Source organism: Platalea leucorodia (genome assembly GCF_965183815.1).
Source record: "Platalea leucorodia genome assembly, chromosome: 11".
In the NCBI taxonomy this organism is placed as follows: Eukaryota; Metazoa; Chordata; class Aves; order Pelecaniformes; family Threskiornithidae; genus Platalea; species Platalea leucorodia.
In genome coordinates this window covers 23,890,885-23,915,928 of record NC_138833.1, presented here as the reverse complement: position 1 = coordinate 23,915,928, position 25,044 = coordinate 23,890,885, and the positions used below count along the sequence as shown (strand labels likewise).

The following is a 25,044-nucleotide window of genomic DNA, read 5'->3' as shown; positions in this document are numbered from 1 at the left end:
CAGCCAACTGTCACTGTCACACAGACTCGAGTGGTGGCAGCCACTGTGGCTGGCCAAGTGACGTGGGAAGGTGCCCAAATGGGTGCCAAAGCCTCGTGCTAACAGCAAGGGCATGGCAGGACCACATGCCGGGGTGGGAGCTGGTCTGGGAGACGGAGGGGACACTGCTACCACCCCGAAAAGAGAGAGGAGGTAAGGTCAGAAACACAGTTGGAGGAGACAACAGAGAAGGGGAAAGAGGAAGAGTGAAGAGACGGAGGAAAAGAAAGAGGACAGACGGAAGAAGGAAAAAAAGATGGAGTAGTGAATAGCGAGGGCCCTGCCTGCGCGGCAGAGTTCATTTCTGGCTGTGTTCATGGAAATTATTCTCCAAACGTGAGCGCTGAGGAAGCTGGTGATTGTCTCCCCGCGCTGACCCGGCTGCCGGCAGCTGCCCGTGCCTGCCTGCAGGATGTTTACTTCCCCAGCGCGGGCAGCCCAGGCAGGGCCGTAACGTGCCTGGGAAACCCAAAGAGCCCGCTGCCGCTGCCGGCCAAGGTTGCAGCAGGTTTTACCTGCTCCCCTGCAGAAACCTGCGACCACCTGGGGATCCCCCCTGCCACCACCCAGCCCTGCTGCCAGCTGGGCCATGGGGTGCCTGGGCGAGGGGCCCCAGGATGGCCCTGGTTTGCTGAAAGCACCGACTGCTGCAACTGTGATTTTTCCAGAGTCTCAAGAAAAAAAGTTGCTCTTCTAGTTCTTGCAGCTGCAGGGAAATTTGAAGACCTTGGTGCAGAGCAGGACAACAGAAAGCCTTGCGTAGTGCTCCTGAGCTTCCCCAGCTTGACAGCTCTTCCCTGAGCTGCCCAGAGCTGGCGAGCCAGGGAGCACGCTGTCCCCACGCCACCCAGCCATCCGGGCCGGCAGTGGCCAGGGACCACCACGGGGAACGAGCCTGCGCCGGCTGCGTGGCATCCTCCCTCGCAGGGTCGCAGAGACGCAGTCACACCCAGAGCACCACTCGTGCAAGTGTCGTCATCTGGGGAAAGAGATCCTTTCATCGCTCACAAGGCAACGGGGGGAGGACAGCATGGCACCCTGCCGCAGCCTACACAGCAGCCCCAGCCCCACGCTGGTCTGTGCCGTGGGGTGGGTGTCCGGAGCCGGGCTGCACCCCCGGCTACCGATGCTCTCACCCTGGTAGCAGCGTCCGCTCAGAGGCACTGGGGATTTTAACAGCGTTGGCTTCCCAGCACAGAACCACCCTTTAATTGTCACTCACTGGCCCCTGCTACTAAATAAATGAAGAAGTGGAGGGCTTGGTGGGCGCGAGCCCCACCGCCTGGCAAGCGCTGCGGCACGGGGCCAGCATCTCTCAAGAGCTTCGCTAACACCTTCCCTTTCCTGGAAGGGCCCTGCCGGGACGGCCGCGCGGGGACTGGAGGAGGGCGAGGGGACGGGAGTGTGGCTGCGCACCCCCATGCGTGGGAGCCTGGGGGACACGGAGCTTGGGAGGGGGCTGGAGCAAGGCCGGAGGTCTCAGGGGTGTAACGCTGGAAGATAACGCGTGTTAGGAGGAGTTTAACGCATGCGGTTGAACACACGTCCTTGCAGCGACATTAGTGCATGGCTTGCGTGGTACGTACGTGCCCACTGCGCTGCCTGCTTTTCTCCCATCTCCAACAAGTGCTGCCGGGGTCTTTTTTTCCTAGATAATACTTGTACAGCTTGTCATGGCAACAAGATCTCCTTGAACTGCAATTGCAGCCGGGATGCCTGGTGCTGGCACGTTTGCCTGTCTGCAGACATCACAGAAGCCCCTTCCAGCAGAGCTCGGGGCTCCACAGACCCCCAAACTGGGTGCAAGCGGGATCCCCAAGGGAGGGCGGCAGCCTGCCTCCCCGCGCCAGGCCCAAGCTGTCCCCCCGCCAGGACACAACCAGGATTTGGGGATTTTTTGTGATGACTAACAGACAGCACCAGGCAGTTCCTGCCATTTCATCCCCTCCAAGAAGGGTCTATGGGATGCTCAGCCCCCCTGCACCCAGCCAGCTGCTCCCCACCTTGTGCACGCACCCCCCAGCAGCAGTTTGCAGGAGGAACAGAAGAGCTGGGCGATGTGGGAGAAGGAAGGCTGCGCATCCCGCAGCCCCCTCCTCGCAGGCAGGGCAGGGGCTGCTCCTCCCGCGGTCACCCTCCTGGGCACAGCGCTCAGAGCTGCAGGCAAAATCCTCTCGGCTGCTGCCCGCCTCTGCTCCCTGCACCGTGCTTGCACCGGGAGCCGCTCTCCACAAGCAATATTGTTCTCATCCTAACATGCGGTATCACACCCTGCGTGCCTGTCCCATCGGGGCCCCGGCTGCATCCGAGAACTGACACCGTCTGCTGCAGATAGCCACGCCGGTCAGAGACGAGGAGTTCAGCCCCTCCAACGGCTCACAGAAAAGAGATCCCCCAGCAGCTGGTGCACCGTATCTGCATGCAGGCTGAACGCGCTGCAGCTGCCCGTATGTCTTCCATGGCGTGCCCAGTCTCCCAGGCAGGCATGGTATTTCCACCGAGCGTGGGGTTGGAGACGTAGTACTCAGTGGGGAATCGCAGGCTCTAGGAATGGCAATAAATCTCCAAAAGGCACAGCTCGAATTTCACAGTAACTATTTAATTCCCCTCTCTATTATCCCTGAGAATATTTTAGCAGTTCTTGGTGTCTTGGGGAGAGGAAGAGAAAGGATAGATTGCATTTTAATTAATAATGGCTGAAATGCATGGCTGCCCAGGGCAGGAGCCGTGGTGAGCTGGGAGCAGGGAGCTACGCCGAACAGGAGGGGACAGCGTGGCGGTCCCCAGGCGCCAGAGGGCTGGTGCTGGGTCCTGCCCCGGGGTGGCTCCAGCAGGACGGCTGCGAGCGGCCCCTCTGCCCCATTCCCAGGCAGAAGCAACGCTGCTGGGGTGAGCAGGACTGCTGCTTGCTGGTGCAGCTCCCCAGCATTTGGCTATCCAGATCCACTGCAGTGGTATGAAGCCCCCACCAGCAACTTGGGACTAGCAGTGCTGGGAATTGAGATGCTTCCCCCAGCACGTGGGATACACGCCTCCATCCCGATGGCTACGAGGTGGCTTGTGCTGCCAGCTCTGCCGGGTCTCCCACCCTCTGCCTGGGAAAGCACCCTGGCTTGCACAGCGGTACCAGGTGCAGCAGGGTTGGAGGGGACCAGACCAGAGCCGCTCTGGCCCCCTGAGCACGCCTCTAGGGCATCACTGCAGCACAGCTGGACCAGATCCCAGTTCCACTGGGCTCCCCACAACCACGCTGAGGTCCCTGCACAAGGCACTTTCACCCCAAGCTTGGGTGCCTGGTGGCTTTGGTGCCACAAGCCACTCCTCACAGGATGCACAGGGCTGAGAAGGGCTTGATTCAGACACCCCAAAGCACCCTGCAGCTCCCACGGCCGGGGTCAGGAGCCCAAGTGCCACCCACGGTCCGGGAGCCGGCCAAGCTGTGCAGGGGCTGCCACTGAGCCGGTGCAGAGCCAGCAGCCAGGCAGGGCACCGCGGCGGCACACGAGGCTGCACAGCACAAGCTGGTGTGGGGCCGGGGAGCTGCGCGGAGCCACCCAGGAGCGCAGACAACTATCGATTTGCTTTGCTTTCAAGAAAAACGGAGCAGTGAAGCCATGGGGGAGAAGAGGTGAGAGGCACGTGTGTGAGAGCTGGAGGAAAGATGGAGGATGCAGACAGCAAACAGGCGTCCCCAGGGGCTGAATCCAGAGCACACGCACTGCCCACAGCTCTTTGCTCTCCCCCTCGCCCCAGCAGGAGATGACAGAGGTGCCCAACCACTGCAGGGGACACACGCACTCGGACGCCCCAGGCAGATGCCTGCACGCACGCACAAAGTTCTTCACTCGGGAGACTGCTAAGATGCTGGATCCGGGCCCAGAAAGCTAGAACAGGTCCCTCTTGAGGGATTGCCTCTCGATTCAGAGGGTCAGCCGCAATTTAGGAGGTCTGATGAAGCAATAAGCAGCAGGAGCGAAGCCCAGGGTGACGCAGAGATGCAGGAGCCAGCGTGGAGCTGCTGAGAGCCCCCGGCCTCACGCTGTGCATCCCAGCCCTGCACCGGGGCACCACAGCCCTCCGGGTCCCGAGCCCTCGCAGCACCTGCCAGGGGAGGCGAGGCCGGGCTCCTGCGGCGCAGCACAAACCCCACCCTTTTACGCACAAAACCAAGGACAATCTGGGCAGGGGCACGGTGGGAGCTGACAAACACGCTCCTGCCCTCTCGTCCCCGCACACATCTCTGCAGCATCCCAGCCCTGACCCGCAGCCGGAGGCATCCCCTGCCTGCTGCGTGCAGCCGAGGCCCCACGCCGGGGCCGCCACTGCTGCTGGCGTTTGCTGCCGCTCCCACCGGCCACCGCCTCCCCGGCAGATGTGCAGCATTCTCTGAGATCAGCATTTTGGGCTGCAGAAAGGTTTATTTGAGGCGGGTGAGGAGGGATCCCTGCCGAGAGGCTGAAGATGGGATTTCATCCTTACATCTGGTTCAGCTTAAAAAATCTTGCCCGAGCTGCTATAGATACAAATAAATTGTGTATGAGCGAGGAGGCGTGAGGCGGATGAGTGCATCCTGCACACAGACACATTGCACATCCACGGCTCGAGCTCTGCCTGGGTCCCAAAGCAGGGCTGAGGACTACCCTGGGACGGGGACTGGGGCAGGCACAAACCCACCCAAGTTGTCACAAGACACATGGCTGCTCTTGGTGGCCCTCTGTGGAGCCCAGGTGCAGGAGGACCACCTGCGGCCACATTCTCTAGAGGACACCACGCTGCAGTGTACAGCCAAATCCTTGGTAGCAGCCTCCCTCTGCCCAGCTGCTGGACCTTGCCATCCCCAGGGCACGTGTGCCCCACGGGGTGACACACAGTCCCAGCCCCGAATCCCCAGTGCAACGGGATGCTGCAGAGCAAGAGCATGAAAAGCCTTCCCCACGTCCCCTCCTCCCCTGTGGCCATCCCGTGATGTCCCCCTCCCTCAGTGCACGTGGCCACTGCATCCCACCCATCCCCTGAGTGCGGGGCCAAACCAGAGCTGCCAGCCCCAGCAGGAGCTTTGGGTCACCCAACAGCCAACATGGGTCCCACCAGCCCCACGGCTGCCCTGGCCACCCCAGCCTCTCTCCTGCTCACCTGGGGTGATGCTGGCTGGAGTGGGGCCTGGCAGGGTGGCCTCGCGGCAGGCAGCCCGCTTGGCCGCCAGGCACCAGCCAGAGCCCATCTCCTCCCCCAGATTTTATTCATGAGGCGTGACAAGTGGGTGAACTACAGCCAGCCAAACAGCTCACCCCGCAGCCTCAGACAGCGAGAAGACAGGAGGAGCACGCCTGGGCTCGGGGTTGGACCCAGCCCCAGCCCACACGATGCCATTTGCTGCTCTAACCAGGCTGGACAGGTTTGGGGGGTCCATGCAAGAGGATGCCCTTGGGTCCTAGGGCCAAGGGGTGCCAGATGTGCGTGGTAGAAGAGACTAAACTGAGGTCCTGGCCAAAAGATGAGAACCGTTAGCTCATTGTTTTGCCGAGGCCAAATTTCCTGCTAAATAGAGTCTGTGTGAATGCTGGGAGGCAGTCCGTGCTGCGTGGGAGTGCGGGGAGCCCGGGGGACTCTCTCCACCGCTGCCAAAGCCCACCCGCCACCGCCGGCCAGGGACGCAGCAGCCCGGGCGAGCTTTAGCAGGAGGGATCCGTCCCAGCCGAAAAAAAGAAAACCCAGAAGGCAGCAAAGGGGCTTTCTGAGGAAGGGAAAGGGCAAAGGAGCTGTCAGATGGTCTCTGACACGGTGGCATCTCCTGCTGGGCCTCGGAGGGGGCTGTGGAGTCAGTGCCAGCGTGTCCGGGACAGGAGCTGACACAATGGAAACATTCAGGCTGGTTCCTCGCACGCACACGAACGCGCCGGAGACAGCCAGGACAGAAAGGAGCTTCTTTCTGGCTGATGCATGGAGGGATTTTCTGTTTGCTGCTGTGTTTTGTATTTGCGGCTTCCCGTATGGAAATGCTTTTTCCCTTTAACCTCCACCCACAAGCCCAATGGATTTTGTTGCAGTTTTCAAAACATATGGTGCATATATCAAAAACATAAAGGATGCTATATTTAAAATATTACAAAGCAAGCCAGGAGCCAGCATTTTTAAACTAGGGCAGTGTCTGAGAGTAGAAAATGTAGGGATTTAGGATTTTCTATACCAGATCAGGGAAACAGCCCTGATAGACGAGATAGAGCCAGGTTGGCAACCCGCCACCTTGCAGCAGACTGTTGCTCACAGTCTGGTACCCGCTCCTGGGAGAGGACCCACCCGGCTGGCCTGCGCCTCTGCACCCTGCTCCTTCAGAGGCCGCGCGGGGCTGCCCAGCCCAGCACCTCTGCCCTCATCGTTCGGTTTAGCATCCAGCCGATACTTGGCAAGGTGGTCTGCACGTGATGCTCTAGAAAGACAGCCCCAAACCATAATGCACTGAGCTAATTTCTTCTTGGTTTCTTCCGCGATCAGTTGATTCCCATGGGCTGAATACCTCCTGTATTACTCCACTAATCGCTCTGTGTGTAGCATCATTTATCTGGCCAATACAAGCACTGCAAGGAAGAGGAATTCTTGCCTTCTGCAGGCACAGATTAGAAGACCAGAGACTCCTCCATGTCATTTCTCCAGGCTGGAGCTTGTTCTCCTATTCTGCAGAGTGCAGTATGCTCACTTGTTTTATTTTAAACCATATTCATGCTAGCATTGTAACTCCAACCTAGGAGACTGCGTCATAGCCAGGGAATGAGGGGTGTTGGATTTGCTATTTTTAACTCCTTCTACTCCAGGGAGGGAACTGAAACCAAATCTCTATCCAGAGACACTGTATAGATATTAATGCAATGAAAAGGGAATTTGGACTGGAGGTGACAGCTGGCAAAGCGAGCCCTGGCGTCACAGAGGGGACAATCTCCCCATAAATAGGATGCATGGAAGGGGTGTATGTTACAGAGCAATCTCAATGCCATCAGCACGTGCGCAGAGGGACAGGAGGTTCAAGACCAGCCGCCCCCCAGCCAGTCCCATTCCAGGGGATGAATTACGGCTCAGGGCTGGCAGCAAAACACCATCGGGAGCTTCCCTGGCAGGCTCCAAATTCCTCTGTCCACTCTTATATCCTGGGAAGGTGCATTCTAACACAAGCGGGATCTCACCAGCTGTGCTCCTGGGAGGGGGCAACACAGCCAGGGCTGCAGTGCGAAGGGCACCGCCACATCCCCCTGGAGCCCTGCCGAACCACCAAACTGCCTGCAAACTGGAGGAAGAGATAAAACATACACCTGCAGGCCATGAACACAGGCCATCCCACAAAAACGGTGCAAACCCTCTTTCAGAGAGGGGCTCAGCAGAGCCCCAGCCCTCCTGGCCCCAGCGGGGTCCCGGCAGCCACGAGCCATGCAGCACAGAGGGTGTTTACTGCTTTTCTTAATCTACTGTGATCCTCGCTCTAATTCTGTTCGAGGTAGCAAATGGAGCCTTTAAGTGGTCATAAAAAGATTGTACCCACCCCCCACGGAGCCTATTTGAGACACCTGGCCACGCACACGGGTGGCGGAGAGGGGAGCGCAGCAGGCGCCAGGGCTGTGCGGGTGGCGGGGTGCAGTGGGATCAGCACCGTGCCAGCGAGAGCCCCACGGCCACCCAGAGGTTTCAGGCACCACAAGCACTGCAGGACGGTGCAAGGCATCAGACAGGCACCCTGACCCACGGGCTCCTCAGGACGGTGCTAGAAAACACGTCACCAGCCCCTTGCTGCCTGACGTCCGTCTCACCCACCCCATCCTTAGTACCTGCGGTTAGGGTAAAACCCCGCGGGACAGATCACCTTTTACAAGCTATGAAGAGCGCAGCCCCTGGCACTGCAAGGGTCAGAGAGAGACCCTGGAGGGGACGCTGCCGTGCCAGCGGCACCCCTGAGCACAGCCACGAGGGGCTGGCCAACGGTGGTGACCAGTGCCCGACGGCAGCATCTCAGGCCTCCCCGCGAGCCACTGCCCCAACCCACCTAGCAGAGGCAAAAGGTGGGTTCAGAGGGAGGAAACTCCCTCCCTGCAATGCAGGGCTGTGCTAAGGAGTCCCCAGGACAGAGCAGGCTGGAGCGGTCACCGGCCACCCCGGTACAGTGCCAGCGTGGGGCTCTGGGCAGCCTGCAGCTGTAAGCCCTGCCTGCGGCTGGCTCCTAGCAGACGTAGGTGCGCGCTCATGCAGGCATGCACGGCCAGCCACCGCTGCAGCCCGGCCTCCCCGCTCCTCCAGCTGCTGTGGGCTCGGGTCCATCCCGCTGCCCCGGGAGAGGCAGATCCCTCTCTGGGCTCCACAAGGGCTTGAAGAGCTCCTGCACAGGCTGGCGAGGTGCTCCGGCCTCACCCAGAGCCTTAGCATTTAGCTTCTGCCATGTGTTGGCTTCAGTTGGCCAGAAACTGAGCTTTCGATACATAAAAGACAGCAGTTTTTGTTCTTGCCATCTGTATGTTTGTGTATTTCCCCTATCACTATAATTAGCCGGCTGGGCTCCAGCCAGGCTCAGGAGGAGATCTTAGTAGATGTCTTCCCAGCAATTTGAACAGCTTCATCATTTCTTTTATGGCTCCCCTAGCATGATCCCCATCACCGAGATCATCACAGCCCAAGCTGTCGCTCCCAGCACCTCGGCAGAGGCAGCAGGGACAGGGAGGGTGCACTCCGAAGAGCATTGGCCCCTGCAGCTGCAGGGGCCAGCACCGAGCAGTGCAGGTGAGCACCGAAACCCCACGCCACAAAAGGCAGTGGGAGGTTTGCCACGCTCCTGCCGGGTCCCCCAGCAGGGACCCACGTCACCAGCCCCTCTGGAGCTCCACCAGAACAAGCCCAGCTCCCTCTGCCCTCTCTGGGGCATGCACCACTGCAAAAACAAGAGTATAAAATAAATTGACATGGCCCCGAGAACAAGAGCCCAGCTGATGCCTGGAATCTCCCTCCAGCTCCGAAGGAAGCTGGCAGCACCATGTCCCGCTAGTCCAGGGCCAGCCGCCTCCTCCCCGCAGCACGCCTCCGCTTCCTCCCCCGGCACTAAGGCTTGAAAAGTCACTGCGGCTGGCCCAAGGGCAGTCAGGGCCAACGAAGCCCAAGGAGACCTCAGTTTCCATCCCCGGCTAGCACTGTTGGAAGCCTCTGCATGGGTTTTAGCAACTGCACCTCTCCTCCCTGCCCCTCCCCAGGCACTCCCATGCCCGTGCACCCTGGGCAATCCTGGGTTGCTCCAGGTGCAGTCTCCTACAGTTGCTCCTGCTCCCCTTGCTGCAAACCCCGGCACAGACAGCGGCCAGGGAAGGGCCGTGCACAGGGATGGTTGCAAAGTGCCTGTGTTTGAGCAGCTCTGGCAGCGGGAAGCCGGGCTGTGCTGGGTTCGCCACGCAGGACAACAGGAGAGGAGTGCTGCTGTTACTTAACTGCTCCGCCTTGGCAAGCCAGATTCTGGTTTTGGGCTGTCTGATAAACAGACTTGAGCTAGCACATACACAGACATCTGCCTGAGGCAAACAGCAGGACAGAAACGTACAAGCAAATTTGGCAACTTTATGTGAATTAAATGTGCATTTAATTGAGATTTATGTTGGGGGTGCAATAGCAATTGATTATCAAAATCAGATTATTTATGGGGGTTTAGCAGCTATACAGGAGATTAATGTTGTTTCCAGAACAAATCCTCAGTAAATATATGTTTCCCCAGTAATCAGCTAATAACACGTCATCCTAATTATCTCATGAAAGGGGCACAGAAGCTCTGACAAATACTGAAAAGATATATTGTTGTCTGCAAAGCAGCACCAGAAAGCCACAAGCTGCACTCTGCCTCCAAACCACAGCTCCACTTGCGTCCTCCAACAGCAGACCATGGCCGGGGATGCATCCAAGTCTCCGCTGCCAGCCTTAGTCCTCCACAGGTCACGGGCAGAGGCTAGACCTAGGATCCGGACGACACTTTGCCCAAAGACACGGGGAGGTTGGCATCCCGGGGCCCCGAGCCTGGCCAAGGCAAGGTCAAGTCACCACAGTCATTTGCATGGCAGCAGATGATGATATCAAGAGAAGAAATAGCACAGCTCCTGGGGTGGGAAAAGGAAGCTTATTCCCAAGAGCAAGAGGAAAGGTGCACATCCCGCAATGGGGTACGGCTCCGTATTTGTACAGTTTTACATTCCTCTCTGCTGGCAGGTGGTGCTGCCCCATTAAACCTAAAGGGACTCCCTGGGCTGCAGCAGCTCCTCTATTTTCCTTACATAGCACTTGCTCATTAAAAACATTTATTGAAGATTAACAGTTCTGGCAGCAAGAGGCAAAAAAAAAGCTATGCCACGCAGCCAGCCCTGCCAGTGCCTCCCCTGCACACGGTGCTGCACAGCCCCATCCCGAGCTGGCGAGGGCCACCCTGTGCCCTGACCCGTCCCCTCCCCAGGCACCAGGATGTGTTGCTGGGGTGTCCCCAGGGACCTCCACCCTGGGAGGAGGGGGCAGCTGGTCCCTCCAAGGGGCAGGGGGCTGCCCTGCCACTCCCCATGGCCCGGGCAGGCGCAGGACCACTGCTCCGGGATGCAGAGATGCTCTGGCAGTCACCATGGCAACCGCGGTACACAGCCGGGGCGAACAAAGCTGACAGGAGAGAAACAGGGAGAAAGGAAAGAGAGAAGAAAGGGGGGGGGGCAAAAAAAAGAAGGAAAGGGAAACAGCCTAAAGTCATGGAGCGAAGGCTGGGGCAGGAGGGAGCGACGGGGTGGGAAAGCACAGGCGTTGTGGAAGAGGAAGAGAAGGAGAGCTGCCTTTAGGCTGCTCACCTTGGGACGACCTTCAGCAAGGCGACCAGGGTGCACACTGAGTACACCACCGAGACGTTGTCTGTTGGCCCCGCTGCCACTGTCCCAGCAGAGGGTCCCTCCGGGACATGGCATGTCCCCCCCGCCCGTTCCCAGGCTGGCGGCCAGAGGCTGCAGCGCGGGACGTCCCGCTGCGGCGCAGGCAGGCAGCACCCTGCTAGAGACCCAGGAGGCTGCAAGGAGCGCTTCCCGCACCCTGAGGCGGCTCTCAGGCCCCAAACTGAAGAGACCCTTAAGGTGATGGGCAGATGGTTGTCTGGGGCCGGGTTATTCAGCACTTTCCTTCTTCCGCTAGCAGAGACGGACTGGCCCAGCCCTTGGGTCACAGCAGATCACCGACAGCACGCCAGCTCGGGGCTGCCCACGCTCCCACTCCCCACCGCACCCCCGTTCTGGGGCCCAGGCCCATTTCTCAGCCCAGCCGTGCCAGCTGTTTGTCCTGCTACTTCCCAAGCGGAGCAGGGCTGCCTGTGTCCCCTGAGCTCCTAAGAAGGCATTTCAGAGGCCAGACTGCCAAGACCCCCAAATGGAGCACAGGGCCCTTCAGAGCAATAGCCGGTCCCAACCCCACAACGGTGGGCCATCTCCATGGCTGGTTGTGAAAGGAGCCCGGAGGCAGCGGGGGACAAAGTACACTTTGCCGCGTGGTTTGGGCTCACCTGAACCCCTAACCCAAGGTCAGGGCAGGAGGCAGAGATGCAACCACAAATACATTGACATAAAGCCCCTGTACTGCAAGAACACGAGCTGCGTCTACTACCAAAGCATGCTCCGCTCTCGCTTCTCCGTCCCACTTCATTAACAGCAGAGAATTAAAAAAAAAAAAACAAACAAAAAAACCAAAAAAAACCACAACAGACACCAGGGTTTGGGTCAAAAAGCAGCAACTACAGCCCCTCTCAGCTGGAATGGAAAATAACACCGCACTTGGCTGTTTATTCTAATGAAATAACAAATCTCAAAGGGAAGCTCCCCCTCTGCTGAGCCGCCCTCGCGATAGCTGAACGGTAAACACAGAAACAGCCTCTTGCAGGCAGATCTCGAGTGCTGGGGTGGTGCCTCAGCCCACCGACCGCGGGGACGAGCGCGGGTACCCCGGGAGCGGGAGGTGGTCGGCAGGGCCAGCTGTACACGAAAGCCTGGCGGGAATGGGAGAAAAACTGAGAAAACTCCTGGGAAAAGCACTGGGCGAAACAGCTCAGCCATTTTAGCAAAGAGAAGATGAGAGAAACCACTGAAGTACTTAGCGCAGATGCTACAGGAGTGGCTGGAGCAGGGCAGCAGGTGCTGGGCACCCAGAAAGCTGCTGCGGGAGAGGAGCGCCTGCCCCACCGCGGCACGGGGCTGTCTGCACCGGTGCTCGCACAGCGTGATGCTCTCTAGGGGGGCTTAACATCCCCCCAGCCACATCCTGAGCCTCCGCTGTAGATGTGGGGCGGCCCGGCGATGTGCCCAAGAGGCAGCAAGCAGGGCTCGGTCCTGGGCAAGGACAAACCAGGCTGGGGACGGTGGGGGACACGGCAGGACAAGGCTCATCTAGAACAATAAACTCCATGAGCGTACGAGGGGTTTTGACACAGACATAATCCTCTCCCCTCCTCCTTCCCGCACTCGTGCTCTCCTCAGCTCCTGCGTACGCCCAGAAACCCGACTTCAAAAGGAGGGGGGCTGCCAGCGCGGGAAGCGGCAGGCAGGCAGACGCGGCTGTCTCCTGCTAAAAGCCTTCGGTGCCTTTCATCAGGGCTGGGGGAAAAACAGTCTTCCACCGTCGGGCTGGAGGCGAATGGCCAAGCCCTGGCATCAGGTCCTGCTGCCCGGCAGCCCTGTGCTCCTGACACAGGCCAGCCACAGAGATTTAACCCTCCCTCCCGGACAGGGGGGGTTTAGCCCTCCCCATCCCACCTCCCTGCTACATATACGTAAATAAATCCATCTGTGTACAGTAAGCACCAGAGATCCTCTTAACCCTCCACGCTCTCGGCTCCAGAGCCGGGGCTCAGCGCTGCCGCCCCGTGCCGTAGGCACAGGAATTGGGGCATTCCCCAGCAACAAACCCATTCACGCAGCTCAACTTGCCCGCGCCAAGGTCACAGCTCCCTTCCCCGCTGAGATGTCCCTCCCAAGCCGAAGCGACGGTCTGTCCCTAACAGCCTCTGGAAGCCACATCTCCCAGCTCCTCATTAGTGACAATTAACAGGCAATCAACAGGCCCAGCAGAGCTGGCATTTTCTAGGGAACAAGTCCCCTCACAAGGGGGAAAAAATGAACACATGCTTTGTTGTGCACGCTTTTGGCTTAAATGAGCCAAAAACTGCCTGCCAAGGAACAAAATTATTTCCCAAACCGGGCCCTTTACGCCACCCGACCAGCGAAGTGGGGAGCGAGGGCCGCGGCGGCCGCGGGTGACCTCTCTGGGCAAGCCCTGGCTCCGCCACGCGCCCGCGGGATGCTCTCGCGGCGGCCCAGCAAAGGGCTGGCAAGGTGGGAGCAGGGACTGGGGGCACCCCCTGCCTGGGGGGGTAACGGGCACTCGCCAGCAAGGACCGCGCTGCTGGCTCAGACCCCCCACGCTCCTCCAGAAGTTATTTCAGACCAAGTGGGAAGCTCCTCAGGGTCAGCAGAAGCCAGCCAGGGCAGGAGGCACCTCTGCACCCCAGGGTTTGGCGAAGGGGGTAGGGTAGAGACCTCAGCACCCACAGAGGGTGGCTGGACTTGGACTTCAGCTCCCATGCTACAGCATTAAAAAAAAGGTGTGGGCTTGAGGAATACAGTGAGATCGGCACACAGATGAGCAGCAACCCTTTGCAAGAGGCCAGCGCGAGGACCGGGCAGCACACGCTTGCCAGCTTCACTGTTCCCCAATCCGGAGCCAGCCAGGCCCATCACCAGCCTCTGCTTCCCCGGGTATTTGCCTAGCTGATGACGAAGGAAAAAAAAGACAAAAAGAAAGCAAGCAAGGGGGAGACAGCCTGGATGTGACAGGCTGGCAAGTTTGACAGAGGAGTCTTGTTAGCAGCGCTTTTTCCCTGCAGTTCAAGCGGGGGCAAAGCCAAGGAATGCTTCCCAGCAGCCTGCACCAACCCAGCCTGGCTGCGCAGAGCTTTAATTGCCAGTGGCAGAGCAGGGGTGGGCAGCAGCAGCTGAGGGGTCTGGGAGGACAGACGGCAGGACAGCGCTGCCTGCCTCTGCTGCAGCACGAGCTCCATCTCTTCCCCCAGGATGGGAAACTCCTGCTGTCCCTCCAGCCACCCCTCCTCCAGCACGAGGGGTGCATCTGACCCTGCCTGGGGCTGAGCTTGGGGTGCTTCACCCCAGGGCTGCAACGCCCCGATGTGAGCGCACCGTGCCTTGTGCCACCAGATATTTGGGACCGCAGGTCTGGGCCAGCTTGGGTGCAAGCCTGCAGCTCAGCTGGGGCCAGGGATGCGGGGATCAGCACCCGCCACAGCAGACCTCCGCCGGCTCTCCAGGGGAAGGAGAGGAGGGATCTGGCAGATCTCTATGCTGACTAAGAGCTCTGAATGCCCAGTGGCTCTGCTGTATGAAGCGCAAGCCAAAGCAATTAGCATTTCTTGGAGACACTCCGTGTAATCTTCCCTGAGTGATGGGGAGAGCTGCCACAAGCACAGGGAAGGGCTTGGAGCCGCTTCCCGAGACCAGGGAGATGCTGTGCTGGCAGCGACGCAAGGCAGAGCAGGGCTGTCCTGCCGAAGGGACCTCCTGCCAGCGGCTCTGGGACCGCTGCTCCAGCCGGGCATGGGGGCATCGCACCCTCAGCCAGCCCCCAGAGTCCTGCCACAGCCCCAGACCCACCAGACCTTGCCTCCGGGTGCTGCAAGCTGTCAGGCAGCAGAAAGCCAGAAGACAGAGCGGAGAGGCAGCTCTCAGCATCCTTCTTGGAGCACAGCCCAGGTGGGAAAGGCCACCTTGGGGGAAGCCAGGGCCAGGACCAAGCTCATCCATCAGCTCCCAGGCGAGGCCGTCAGCCTGAGCCTCGAGGCAGGGAAAGCAGCACAGATGAGCCTGGAGCTGTTCGGGGAATCACGCAAAAGCGGCAGCAGCCAGCCCAGGCCCAGCCGTCCAAGAGTCACGGATTATTTTTAACAGCTTTAACAGCTACTTGTAGAAGGCAGTGAGCGCCTGCAGGAGAGACAGCCTGAGCTGATGCCCACCCCATCCCTCTCCCCAGCACGTGCGAGGAGCATATCTCACAGCCAGGCTTTTTATAGGGTTTCCCGTTCCCGCTGGGCATGCAGCTCAGCCGCTCGGTATGACCACACCACCCCCTCCCTCAGCAATCACTCACATGCCGTTCACTAAAGTCTTTCCACTCCCTCTCTAGCTGTTTCCTCTTCTCTCCTTATTAGGGATCCACCTACCTATCCATCTTCTCATTCTCTCCCCCTCTGTGGCTATTTTTAAAATGCCATAAAAGCTTTCAACTGGTAGCATCCTCAGGGATGCAAGGGATTTTATATGTAACCCATCATGAGCCATCATCACCACATAACTCACCATGCCAGCAGTGACTTTTCTTTTTTCAATAGCAGGGGAGGGGAGAAGATCCACGCTCGGTCCCTCAGCTCTCCCTGGCCAGCTCACCCAGGGCAGCGCTGCCAGGCACCTCCCGTCCCAGAGCAGAAGGATCGGGCCCAACCCACTCCTTTCCCAAGGGGGCAGCTGGGCAGACGGGGGGGCAACAGCGCAAGTCCTCTCAAGTAGCATCTGTGGGTGTATAGAGGGATGGTTTTGCTCGCTGAATAACAGGCTCTGAGCTGGGGATCATCCAGCTTCGTGCCTTAGCATCTGCCACCAGATGAAGGAGGGCTTCCTTGCTGGGAAGATGGCTGCGCCTCTCCCTGCATGCTCATGCAGACGCAAGCTGCTGTACTGCTTGGTTCCCATGCTGGTCGGTGGTCAAGAGGTGACCTGAGGGGGTCAAGAGGTGGGGGATATTTTGGTGCTGCCAGCAAAACTCCTTCCCAAAGGCACAGCCAGCCCCAAGAACTGAATCCCTCTGGCAACAGCCTGGATGAACAGGGAGGACTAAAGTTTCCTGATCAACTCCAGCCCAGCCTGGATGGAGGGAGCAAAGGAGCTTTCAGGGACCACACAGGCACTCCACCAGCACCGTGAAAACCACTCTTCTCTCCCAGATCTGGTTATTCCCTACAGAAGAGCTGCCTTCCCCTTCCCTCCCAAAGGTCTGGCCAGAGACCCGACACATATAGCCCAGATACCCCCTTGCCCTGGCCCATCCCTGCCACCCGTGCCCCAGCACAGCTCGGCAAGAGCTGAAGGCAGGCTGCTAAATCTTTACCGCAGGGGGAAGGCTCCCTGCCGCAAGCTGTCTGGCTGCCGCTGCCGGCGAGGTGCGGGCGCGCTGACCCAGCCGCAGGACGCCAGCCTCGGCAGCTGCCAGATGGGATTAGGCTGTGCACAACCTGAGAGGTGTCCCGCCGCGTGCTAATGCGATGACACGCTCCGTGTCACCGACGGGACCCGCAGGAGCCCTTTTCCATCAGCTCCGATGACCAAGTGCTGGGTGTGTCTGCGACGGAGGCAGCAGGTCTCCAGGAGCCCGAACTCGGTCCCATCACTCTCGGACAACGCTTGGGTGACACAGCTATTTATAGCCCGCAGGAGGTTAGGGGGAGCTCATCTTACCTTGCTCCACACCTCCTTCATCCTCTGAGTCTGGGAGCTGATGCAAAGGTGCGGAGGGGGAAACGGGGCGATGGCGAGGGACACCCCAGGGCCCTGGCACGGCGCAGCCGAGGCGGAGGGAGGGGTTTGCAGGGCTGTGTGAGCGCAGACAAGAGCCGGGGAAGCCTATACTCTATCACACTCTGAGGACTGCGATATGAGCAGAGAGGGGGAAAATCCGGAGCAGAGCTGCCTGCTCAGACAGCAGGAGAAGCCGGTGCCGAGCCACACAGCATGCCTGCCTGCCCAGACCTGGCTCCCGCAGCCCGGTGCGGGCAGCTGCCCTACACGGGCTGCGTTTGAGGGTCTGCACCACCTCTGGAGGGGCTCTGGGACCTCTGCTTGCCCCAGCCCCCATTTCTTTGGGCCAGGCAAAGAGAGCCTTTCCACGCCTTTGCTGTACTCAGCACCTGACCATTGATCCTCAATTCGCAGGGCAAGCATGAGCCATGGGGACCTGCTGTAGGTCCTTCCCGGCAGGCCAGAGACCGGTTTGCTCCCGTAGTCACGCACGGGCTTCCCAGCTGGTGCAGACCTTGCAGCATCAGCAGCCACACCAGGCTGCGATGGAGCCACTCACTGCTCCAGCCGGGCACCACCGCAGCCAAGCCGGCCGGGGGTTTTTTACCCAGGAGGACCAGTCAGCGGTTCAGTGCAGCAGGCGACAGGCAGGGCAGCAGCGGCTGACAGACAAGCCCCGATCCAGCCCTGCCTCCCAAGGCAAGGAAGCCCCTGCTTTTGGAGAGGGGCTGCCAGGGGGGTGGGAGCTGGGGAGGCAGCTGCCCCCCTCACACAGCACTGAGGCTTGGGCAGGCTGCAGCTCTCGACATGCAACAGAAATGGGTTTCACACACAGCTTCCTTCCCTCCGCCTCTTTTAAAGCTTTTAGCAGGGAAAGGTCCTTGACCAGGGCCCTGGCCCAGCCACCCTGCCGGGGCCCTCCCTGCCTCTGCTGAGAATCCAGGCTGGGGAGCAGCTGTGATGGAGAGATCCCCACCTCGGCGCCCGACATGTCCCAGCAAGTGCTGCTGAGCCAGGGAACAACCCGCCCGGTCCCCTGGCTGCTTTAAAAATAGCTTCCCTCCACCAGCAAGCATCCCTGGGCTGGGCAGTCGCCCTCAGGACGCCGCTGTGCAAAGGGGTCCCCAGGGCTGGCAGGGGGATGGATGCCAGGAGAAAAGCAGCAAGGTCCTCGGAGTCAGCTAGAGCGAAACACAGACGCTGGGAAGAGCAAGCAGGGCCTTGTAACATGGTTTCACAAGCAAGATGCTGCAAGCACCTTTGTGTCGGGCGCTGTACTGCAGAGCCTGGCCCATGCACTGTGGGAGCTCACAGTTCGAGTCCTGGTCTAGGTTGTGCTTGCCTTCACCAGCTGCAGATGGCCTTCATGTATCTGAGAAACAGTCATAGAATTCACTACTGTGAGAACAGGTCAAGCCCTGAAACTGAAATTCAGATTGCAATGGACTCAAGTTGGGCTGAGGAAGGGCTCCGGTGCTGGCATTGCACCAGCAAAGCCTTTCTTGCCCCACTGCAGTGTGGTGCTCCCCAAAACGTGTCACTTGTTGCCAAGAAAGAACATGGAAGCCAACAGGATGGCTTCAAACCCTCAAGGCACACGCTCCCCTCTCACGCTGTCCTTTCCTTAGAGAAACCTTCCCCCCAAGGACTTTCCCAGTCGTCCAGGTCTCAGAGACAAGATGATTCAAAATGCAAGTGGAATAAAATGTCCATGAACAGAAAATCAAGTGATGCTTGGGGCTCAGGGAAGGACTTTGCCAGGGTAAAAGGGTAAGAAGAAAGGAAGGTCAGACGGGCTGCATAAGAAAACCATAGTACCAGCTCCTTTTCCTTTCAGATTGCCGCCGCAGGCAGCAGAGAAGGCACATCAATTCCCAGCCCAGGGCTTACGGCTGATATTGATAAAGCATTCAGCAAACTATACCCGAAATGAAAGACGCATGTATAAACTATGCCTACCAAAAACCCAAGCCACCATCAAATATGAGAACTGTGTGCCCCGGTTTGCTGCCACGCTAGGTCAGGTTGGTACTGCTAAGCTTCAGACAGCCCTTTTCCAAAAAGCAAGGCATGCCCATCAGGGCTGCGCATCAGGGCGCTCAAGCTCTTCTACCTCCCCAGTGATTTCTGAGCCTATGGACTGGAAAGGCAGGGAGGCTGGGCACAGGAGGACTCGGGACAGCCTAGGTGCCCTCCAAGCAAGAGCCACCTTCTCGGCTGCAGGTTGCCAGTCACCCGTGGCCGTGCTTGCCCTGAGCTGCTCACAAGCAAACTTCCTGGGCCTGAAACATCTGGACTTGGGCTCTGCCTTCCCTACAGCTACTGTGGTCACTCCTAGTCCCCTTCCATCCTGCAAAGCCTCCTCCTTCCCCCATCACTCTTCATTATGGCACTGTCATGATAGAACTGCAGGGTCTGGCAGGACCTTGGTGGGTTTGCCTTCGCTCCTTCGCAGCTTTGCGGAGAGCAAAGGCAGCACCACGCCGACTCCTTGCTGATAACAGGACAGTCTGCCATTAGTCCAGCCTGCTGGCACCACAAATACAATTATCTGGCTAAACCGATCGTCACTTTGTCATTAGAAAACTTGCTATTTATTTTATAAGAGCATGGCACGCCCTTGAAATAATTCAATTGCTTCAATTGACTTTACAGCATGCACTTCATTGGCCTGCAGGGCCACTTTCCATGGCTTCTGCTCTTCAAAGGGCAAGCTGCCAAGAAAGATGGTTTGCAGAAGAGCCTGAACAAAGCTTGGTGAGAGGACAGAGCCCATCCACCAGCCTGAGGACACGGGGAAGCTGCCTGGGCTCTGAATTTTCTGGCACCAAAGTGAATGCAATGGATGACCGTCCCTTTGCTAGGCTGCCCAGGAGAACAGAGGGGACAATTTGTATCAGGTTGTTTGTGGCAGCAGAGTCAGGCTTGGGTGTTAATAGAGAAGATGAAGATGTGGGTGGAGAGCCTGGGGTTCCCCTTTCTGCCCAAATTCTGCAAAACGCAGTGCTAGAGTCCTCCTTGGAGAAGCACGGACGCTAGGTCATGTTCATGGCTGGGTCTGGAGAGAACATACTAGGAAGGCAGCTTTTCATCCCTTGCAAGACTGTCTTGCATCTGTGTCCCTCCTTTCTCCTCTGTCCCACCTGCACCCATACCTTGAACGCCGAGTCTACTCCAGCCTTTCTGAAAGCTCTCCTCCTTCTACACGCCTCCTGCACAATAACCTGGCAGAGAAGGAAGAGCTCCGCTTGGAGCCCTGCCTCTTTCCCCGCTGCACGTGAAGTGCCTGCCCAGCAGCCCTGGGGGCAGCAGGGGCGAGGAGCACGAGGGTGCACCCCGAGCCCGAGCCCATCTCACCGAGCACCCAGGGAGCAGGCGGCAGCACCGCTGCTCGAGTCCGCATCTCGCTCCGCCGGGCCCTCCCTCTCCAGAGCTGCGCTTTGTCCCCAGCTTGCTGCATGCCCGCGGCAGCCTCCAGCATGGCAAAGATAAAACGGGAACCAGTGTTGACCAGGAACCATGGGTGCTATGACTGAAAAGGCTCCTCTGTACCATAACCCCCCAGGCCTGGTGTTACTCCCCAGTCTCCTCCGAGGGAGGATGCTACCACTGCTCGTCACACTGACAGGCTGATCCCTCCGGCTTCCCGGCACTTCTGAACACAGCAGAAACACCGTGTCCTCTCAGCAGGTCCTGCCCTGCTGGGTGGGGAGCCCGGGCGAATCACCCAGCCAGATGAGCTGTACAGAGCAGGGCTGGAGCTCCCAGAGATGGGCAGCACCATGTGATTCCTCTTTAATTACACAGGGACTTAATAGAGTTTGCTGGTAAACACCTTGTAACCACATAGGCCTAGAGATTACTAAGTAATTATGCTTAGTGGATCACCATGTAACATAGAGCATGCTTTAGGAAAGACAAAAATAACCAAGCAAACATGCTGCATTCATCAGTATCTGTCATGAAGCCTTCCTGCCCAAATGCTTAGCTGGCCAGCCTTTCCTCACGGCTCCTTCCCCAGCTTTCTGAGATGCGGGGAGCCTCTGAGCAGAAATTTGAGAGGTGCCAGAGGTTGGGATGGTCTGGGGAAACTTTCCACCTCGCATACCAAACCCTCTGCAAGACCCCTCCACGCTCCGACGGGCTGCCAGCTGCTCAGAGGAAAGAGGATGGGGGATAGATGGTACCGGTTCCCCTCGCCCTGAATTAACGTGCCACGGGGACAGATTCTGGTCTCCCTATTCAGGGCGCGTGTCGGAGACAGAAAGGAGTCTGGAAGATCTCTAGTTTGTGAGCCAGCTTCAACCATTGCAACACTGACCCAGTGCCTGCCAAACCTGGTCTGACCCAGGAGCTCGCCGGGGTTTAACCCCTCCCGGGAGCCGCACGTGTCTTTGCTCAGACCAGGGTGGCCCATAACAACAAGGGGCACCTTGCTCCTGACAAGACCGGTGCCAAGACTCCCAGCAGCCCCCCTCCCACCCCAACAGAGCTGGGCCACAAGAGACGACGTGCAAATGCCATCTCCCATGGATCCCGCCGGGGTGACCCCTGCTCACAGACCACACTCGCTGCAGGGACCCACAGCACCCAAACCTGGCGGCTACCTTCAAAGCAGCAGAAGGGATTATTCACACTCATGTCAGAGTCTTAAGTCCCTGGGGCAGTTGACAGCTTCAACCCTCTGCCTTTTAACCAGCACAAACCCAGCACTGGCCACGTTAGCCTCCCTGCACCAGGCCAGTTTCTGCAGGAGAGGTTGAGCCCAAAACCGAGGGGATTTCAGGGGGTGATTTTAAGGGATGCTCTCCTGGGCAAGGGTTTGTACTACAGGATCCAGCTTCAATGGAAATGCAGCACAGCACTGATAGACCTGTTTATGAATGTATGAATCTATTTGCAACCAATTAGCAGTGCTAACTGGAGCGGGAGGTATAAATAGCACAGCTAACAAATATCAACACTGTGCCCTCCAAATGCTTGCTGCACACCTGGTGAGCCCGGGAGGAGAGGCCGCCTTCCTGGCCAGCACAACCCTCACCCTCAGGGCTGCGTGATCTGCTCGGCAGCCTCAGGATACGAGTTTACACCCAAGATCAAGGGCCTTTTCCTCTTCCTCTTAAAAAAATCAAGATTTGCATATGGCTTTGCCTTCCCTGCATCATGGGAGAGGAGAGGACATGGGGCTGCCAACCCCAGGACCCATACTGGGGTGAAAAGCAAACCCCTGTCCCCTCAGCAAGGACCGGCGAGGCTCCTGCGTGCTGTGCATGAAGCGTGTTCAGAGCTGCACCTGCACAGCCCCGCAGATCCTGCCCAGGGCTCCCCGGGGGCCTCGCCGATGCTCTGCACAACAGCATGGCTTGAGGCCAGCCATGGCCCACAGCCCCAGGTTTCCTGCCTCAGTCAGCTTCAGACTGAAGTGTTATCAAAATGTACCAATTAAAATGGAAAGGAGTGTGGGAATTCACAGATGAGGATAAAATGCCACCATCTCATTGATTTGCCAGCCCCAAAACTCTGGTCCTGCAGCCACAGGTACACCTGTAGGGCATCGCCCCATGCACAGTCTGGCTTCAACATCCACCCCATGTCTCCCTCTCTCCTCACATCTGCACAGGTACGGTCCCACGCACCAGGAGAGAGACCAGACTTGGGAGGCTGGAGTGCAGCTGAGCCTGCAGGAGGGACCCCATTGCATCTGAGCCCTCGGCCACCCCAGGGGCTGGGGGAAAACAAGCAAGCAAGAAAATCAATGCAGAGAGCGGCAGAGCTGGCCGTGCCGGGGAGGCAGAGCTGCAAGCAGGGCTGGGGAGCCTCTGACCAACAAGCGGCACTAAGCTCCTCTGTGCCACTGGCTGCTAGCAAAGGGCTGCAAAAACCATTGCAGGTCAGTGCCAGGTAGCATCAGTGGGGTGAAACAGAGATGGCACAGAGGGCACTGACACAAGGCTCCCAGGCTCCTTTTTTGCCTGGCAGGCACAGGGACCTGAAGGATACGGGCTGGGTATGGATGTGCAGAGCTGGGCGAGGCAGCAGCGAGAGGGGGGACGCAGCTTTTGGCAACATTCATACCAGCCACAGAACACGCTGATGGAGGAGGTGGCCCCGCACCCCAGGCCTTGCTCACAGAATCAGCTAGGAGAGGATCGTGCCATTGCTAAGAACGGACATGAGCCAGCACCTGGGTATGGCAAGCCCTGCTTTGAGCCCCTTGCTTACTGGGAAAAAGTCTGGAAGCCTAAGAGGGCAGAGCCCAGGGCCTTGCAGGATTTGCACAGCCCTTGTACCAGGTGTGGTCCCAAAGGGACTGTAAGTAATTCACCCACAGCCCAGGAAATGATCAGCAGATGTTGCAAAGTTCCCAAACCTTTACTAAAACACATGGCGGCTTAGGAGGCAACGGCAATGCTTAGGCAAAGATTGCCAAGCCACCCAAAGGGCTGGGCAGGAGCCATGGTGGCAACCTGCTGCTGGCAAACCCAGAAGGTGAGGCACGGGCGAGTGACGTGCCCACGGTCACAGAGCAAGGCAGTGGCAGGAGGGGCACCTCCCGAGGGGCGCCCAGCCCCGCGCTCGCTGCCTGCCCCGCGGCCTCCGCCCCGAGTCACGTCAGAGCAACAGGCAGGCAGCGCCCCGGGGCTGCTGGCACCTCTCCGTGGGGAGGGCCCAGCAGAGGAGTTTTGCAGCACAATCAGATAGTTATAACACACCAGCACCATAAACAGCCCTTATCACTGTCAGCAACCAAGCTGGCTATTAGAGCGGGAAAGGAATCCCAAAAGGAACCAACACGTGTTTGTCAAAACTGGCTTAGAGGAAGCTTAACAGTCCCCCCCGACCACGGCGGTCACTGACCAGCGAACACCGCGTGCCTTCCCAGCCTCATCACCCGGAGAGGCGGAGGGAGGCCCCTCTGTTATCAGGCATCCAGCAGCTCAGAGAGAACCAGTCGCTGTCGTCTCCTACCGGGGCACCACCAGCCCCGCTCCCCGGGAAGGGGCCTGGCTCCTGCCCCAGCTGGAGCGGGTGCAGAGGGCACCTGGAAAGTTTTCTCACCTCTGACGCAGCCCAACAGAGCTGGAATCACCTGTTCTGTTGCCCTGCAGCATGCCAAGGCGTTTTTCACCGTGTATTTGCTTGGGAACCACCCCAAGCCCTCGGATTGAGAAACCTCAACAAGCCAATGCAATGGAGAAGTCGCGGCTCTGCTGCTTTCCGCCCGGGGAGTCCTCCTTTCCTCACACAGCCCCTAGGACCCACGGGAGGGAGGGCACCTCCTCGGGCGGGCTATCCCAGCAGGAAGACCCTCAGGTGGCCACCAGGATCGCCTCCTTTGGCTGGGGCTCACTGCTTCTGAAGGAACGTATCGAAGCCGTGCCAGCGAGGCGGGTACGGCTGGCATGCACCATATCCATGAAGAAAAAGAAACTGATTGGGACTTGATCAAACCTGATCAATCTTTCCAGGCTTTGCAGCAAGGACACAAACCCAGAAATAGCCAGACTGGTACCAGGTGCCAGTTCTCATCTTATGCAGCACGTTTCCAAGCTCTGCCTCTTTAGAAATTCATACACAGTGCATGAGAGCCTCCGTCCCTCTCTCACACACAATAGGAACACCCCCATCCCCAGCTGCAGAAGGTATGCGTTTCTCAGTACTGCACCTGTGCTCTGCTCAGGTCCCTGGTTTTGGGTCTCTCCTTACCCTGCTCCTCCTCCCCATCGGCTCTTCCCCCTATGTCCATTTATACGTAGGCAGTGGCATCAGCGAGCGAGCTGCTGCCTGTCAGAGTGCTCCTGGCTCCCTTTCACCATGTTGCATATCGACATTTTAGTCCATGATCTGCCCTCCAAACCCCAGAAATACAAGCCCAGAAAAGTGCTCAGGGGAGATAAGCACCGTGGCTTAGCCCACAGGAGAGAAGGGGCAGCAAATCCAGACCCTGTCAGAAGGCAAAAGGCAGGCAGGCAAATAAAAAAATATCCATCCCATTAGGCTTGTCTACCCTGTTGTGACATTTTCTTTCGGATTCCTCCCAGCCAGATCGGTGCGACACCAGCCCCATTCCCACGGCAAAGGCAAGGGAAAGCCGTACTTACTGCTAGTGCTCATCGTGCTGGTCCTCCCCTGCCCTTCTCATTCAACAAAGGGGGCAAAGATGCTCCTTAAACCCTCTGTTTCTTCCGCCCCCGGCGGCGGGAGGAGGTTGCCTCTCTCCTTCCTAGGAGGAATATTTCTCTGCGATCCGCCGGCTAACGCATCCCAAGCCAGCCCCGCCACCCAGCGCGGCTCTGCCCCGGCTGCCGCCGCGCTCGCTCCCGAGCTGCCGGATGGCGACGGCAAGGTCACGGCGGCCGGGGGGGCCGAGGCGGGCGGGGGACGCCCGGGACCGGCCCGGGGGAGG

At 58.7% G+C, this 25,044-nt stretch overlaps 1 protein-coding gene across 4 annotated transcripts in view; it reads right to left on the bottom strand.

The window, feature by feature from the left end:
* Positions 1 to 25,044, bottom strand: part of ABLIM3 (actin binding LIM protein family member 3) — a 55,599-nt gene extending 30,555 nt beyond the window's left edge. For all 4 annotated transcript variants that reach the window (XM_082323924.1, XM_082323921.1, XM_082323923.1 and 1 more), the window contains exon 1: positions 24,740 to 25,044. In XM_082323924.1, the coding sequence (XP_082180050.1) occupies positions 24,740 to 24,752 (13 nt within the window). In that variant the 5' untranslated portion in view covers positions 24,753 to 25,044. The remainder of the gene's footprint in view (positions 1 to 24,739) is intronic.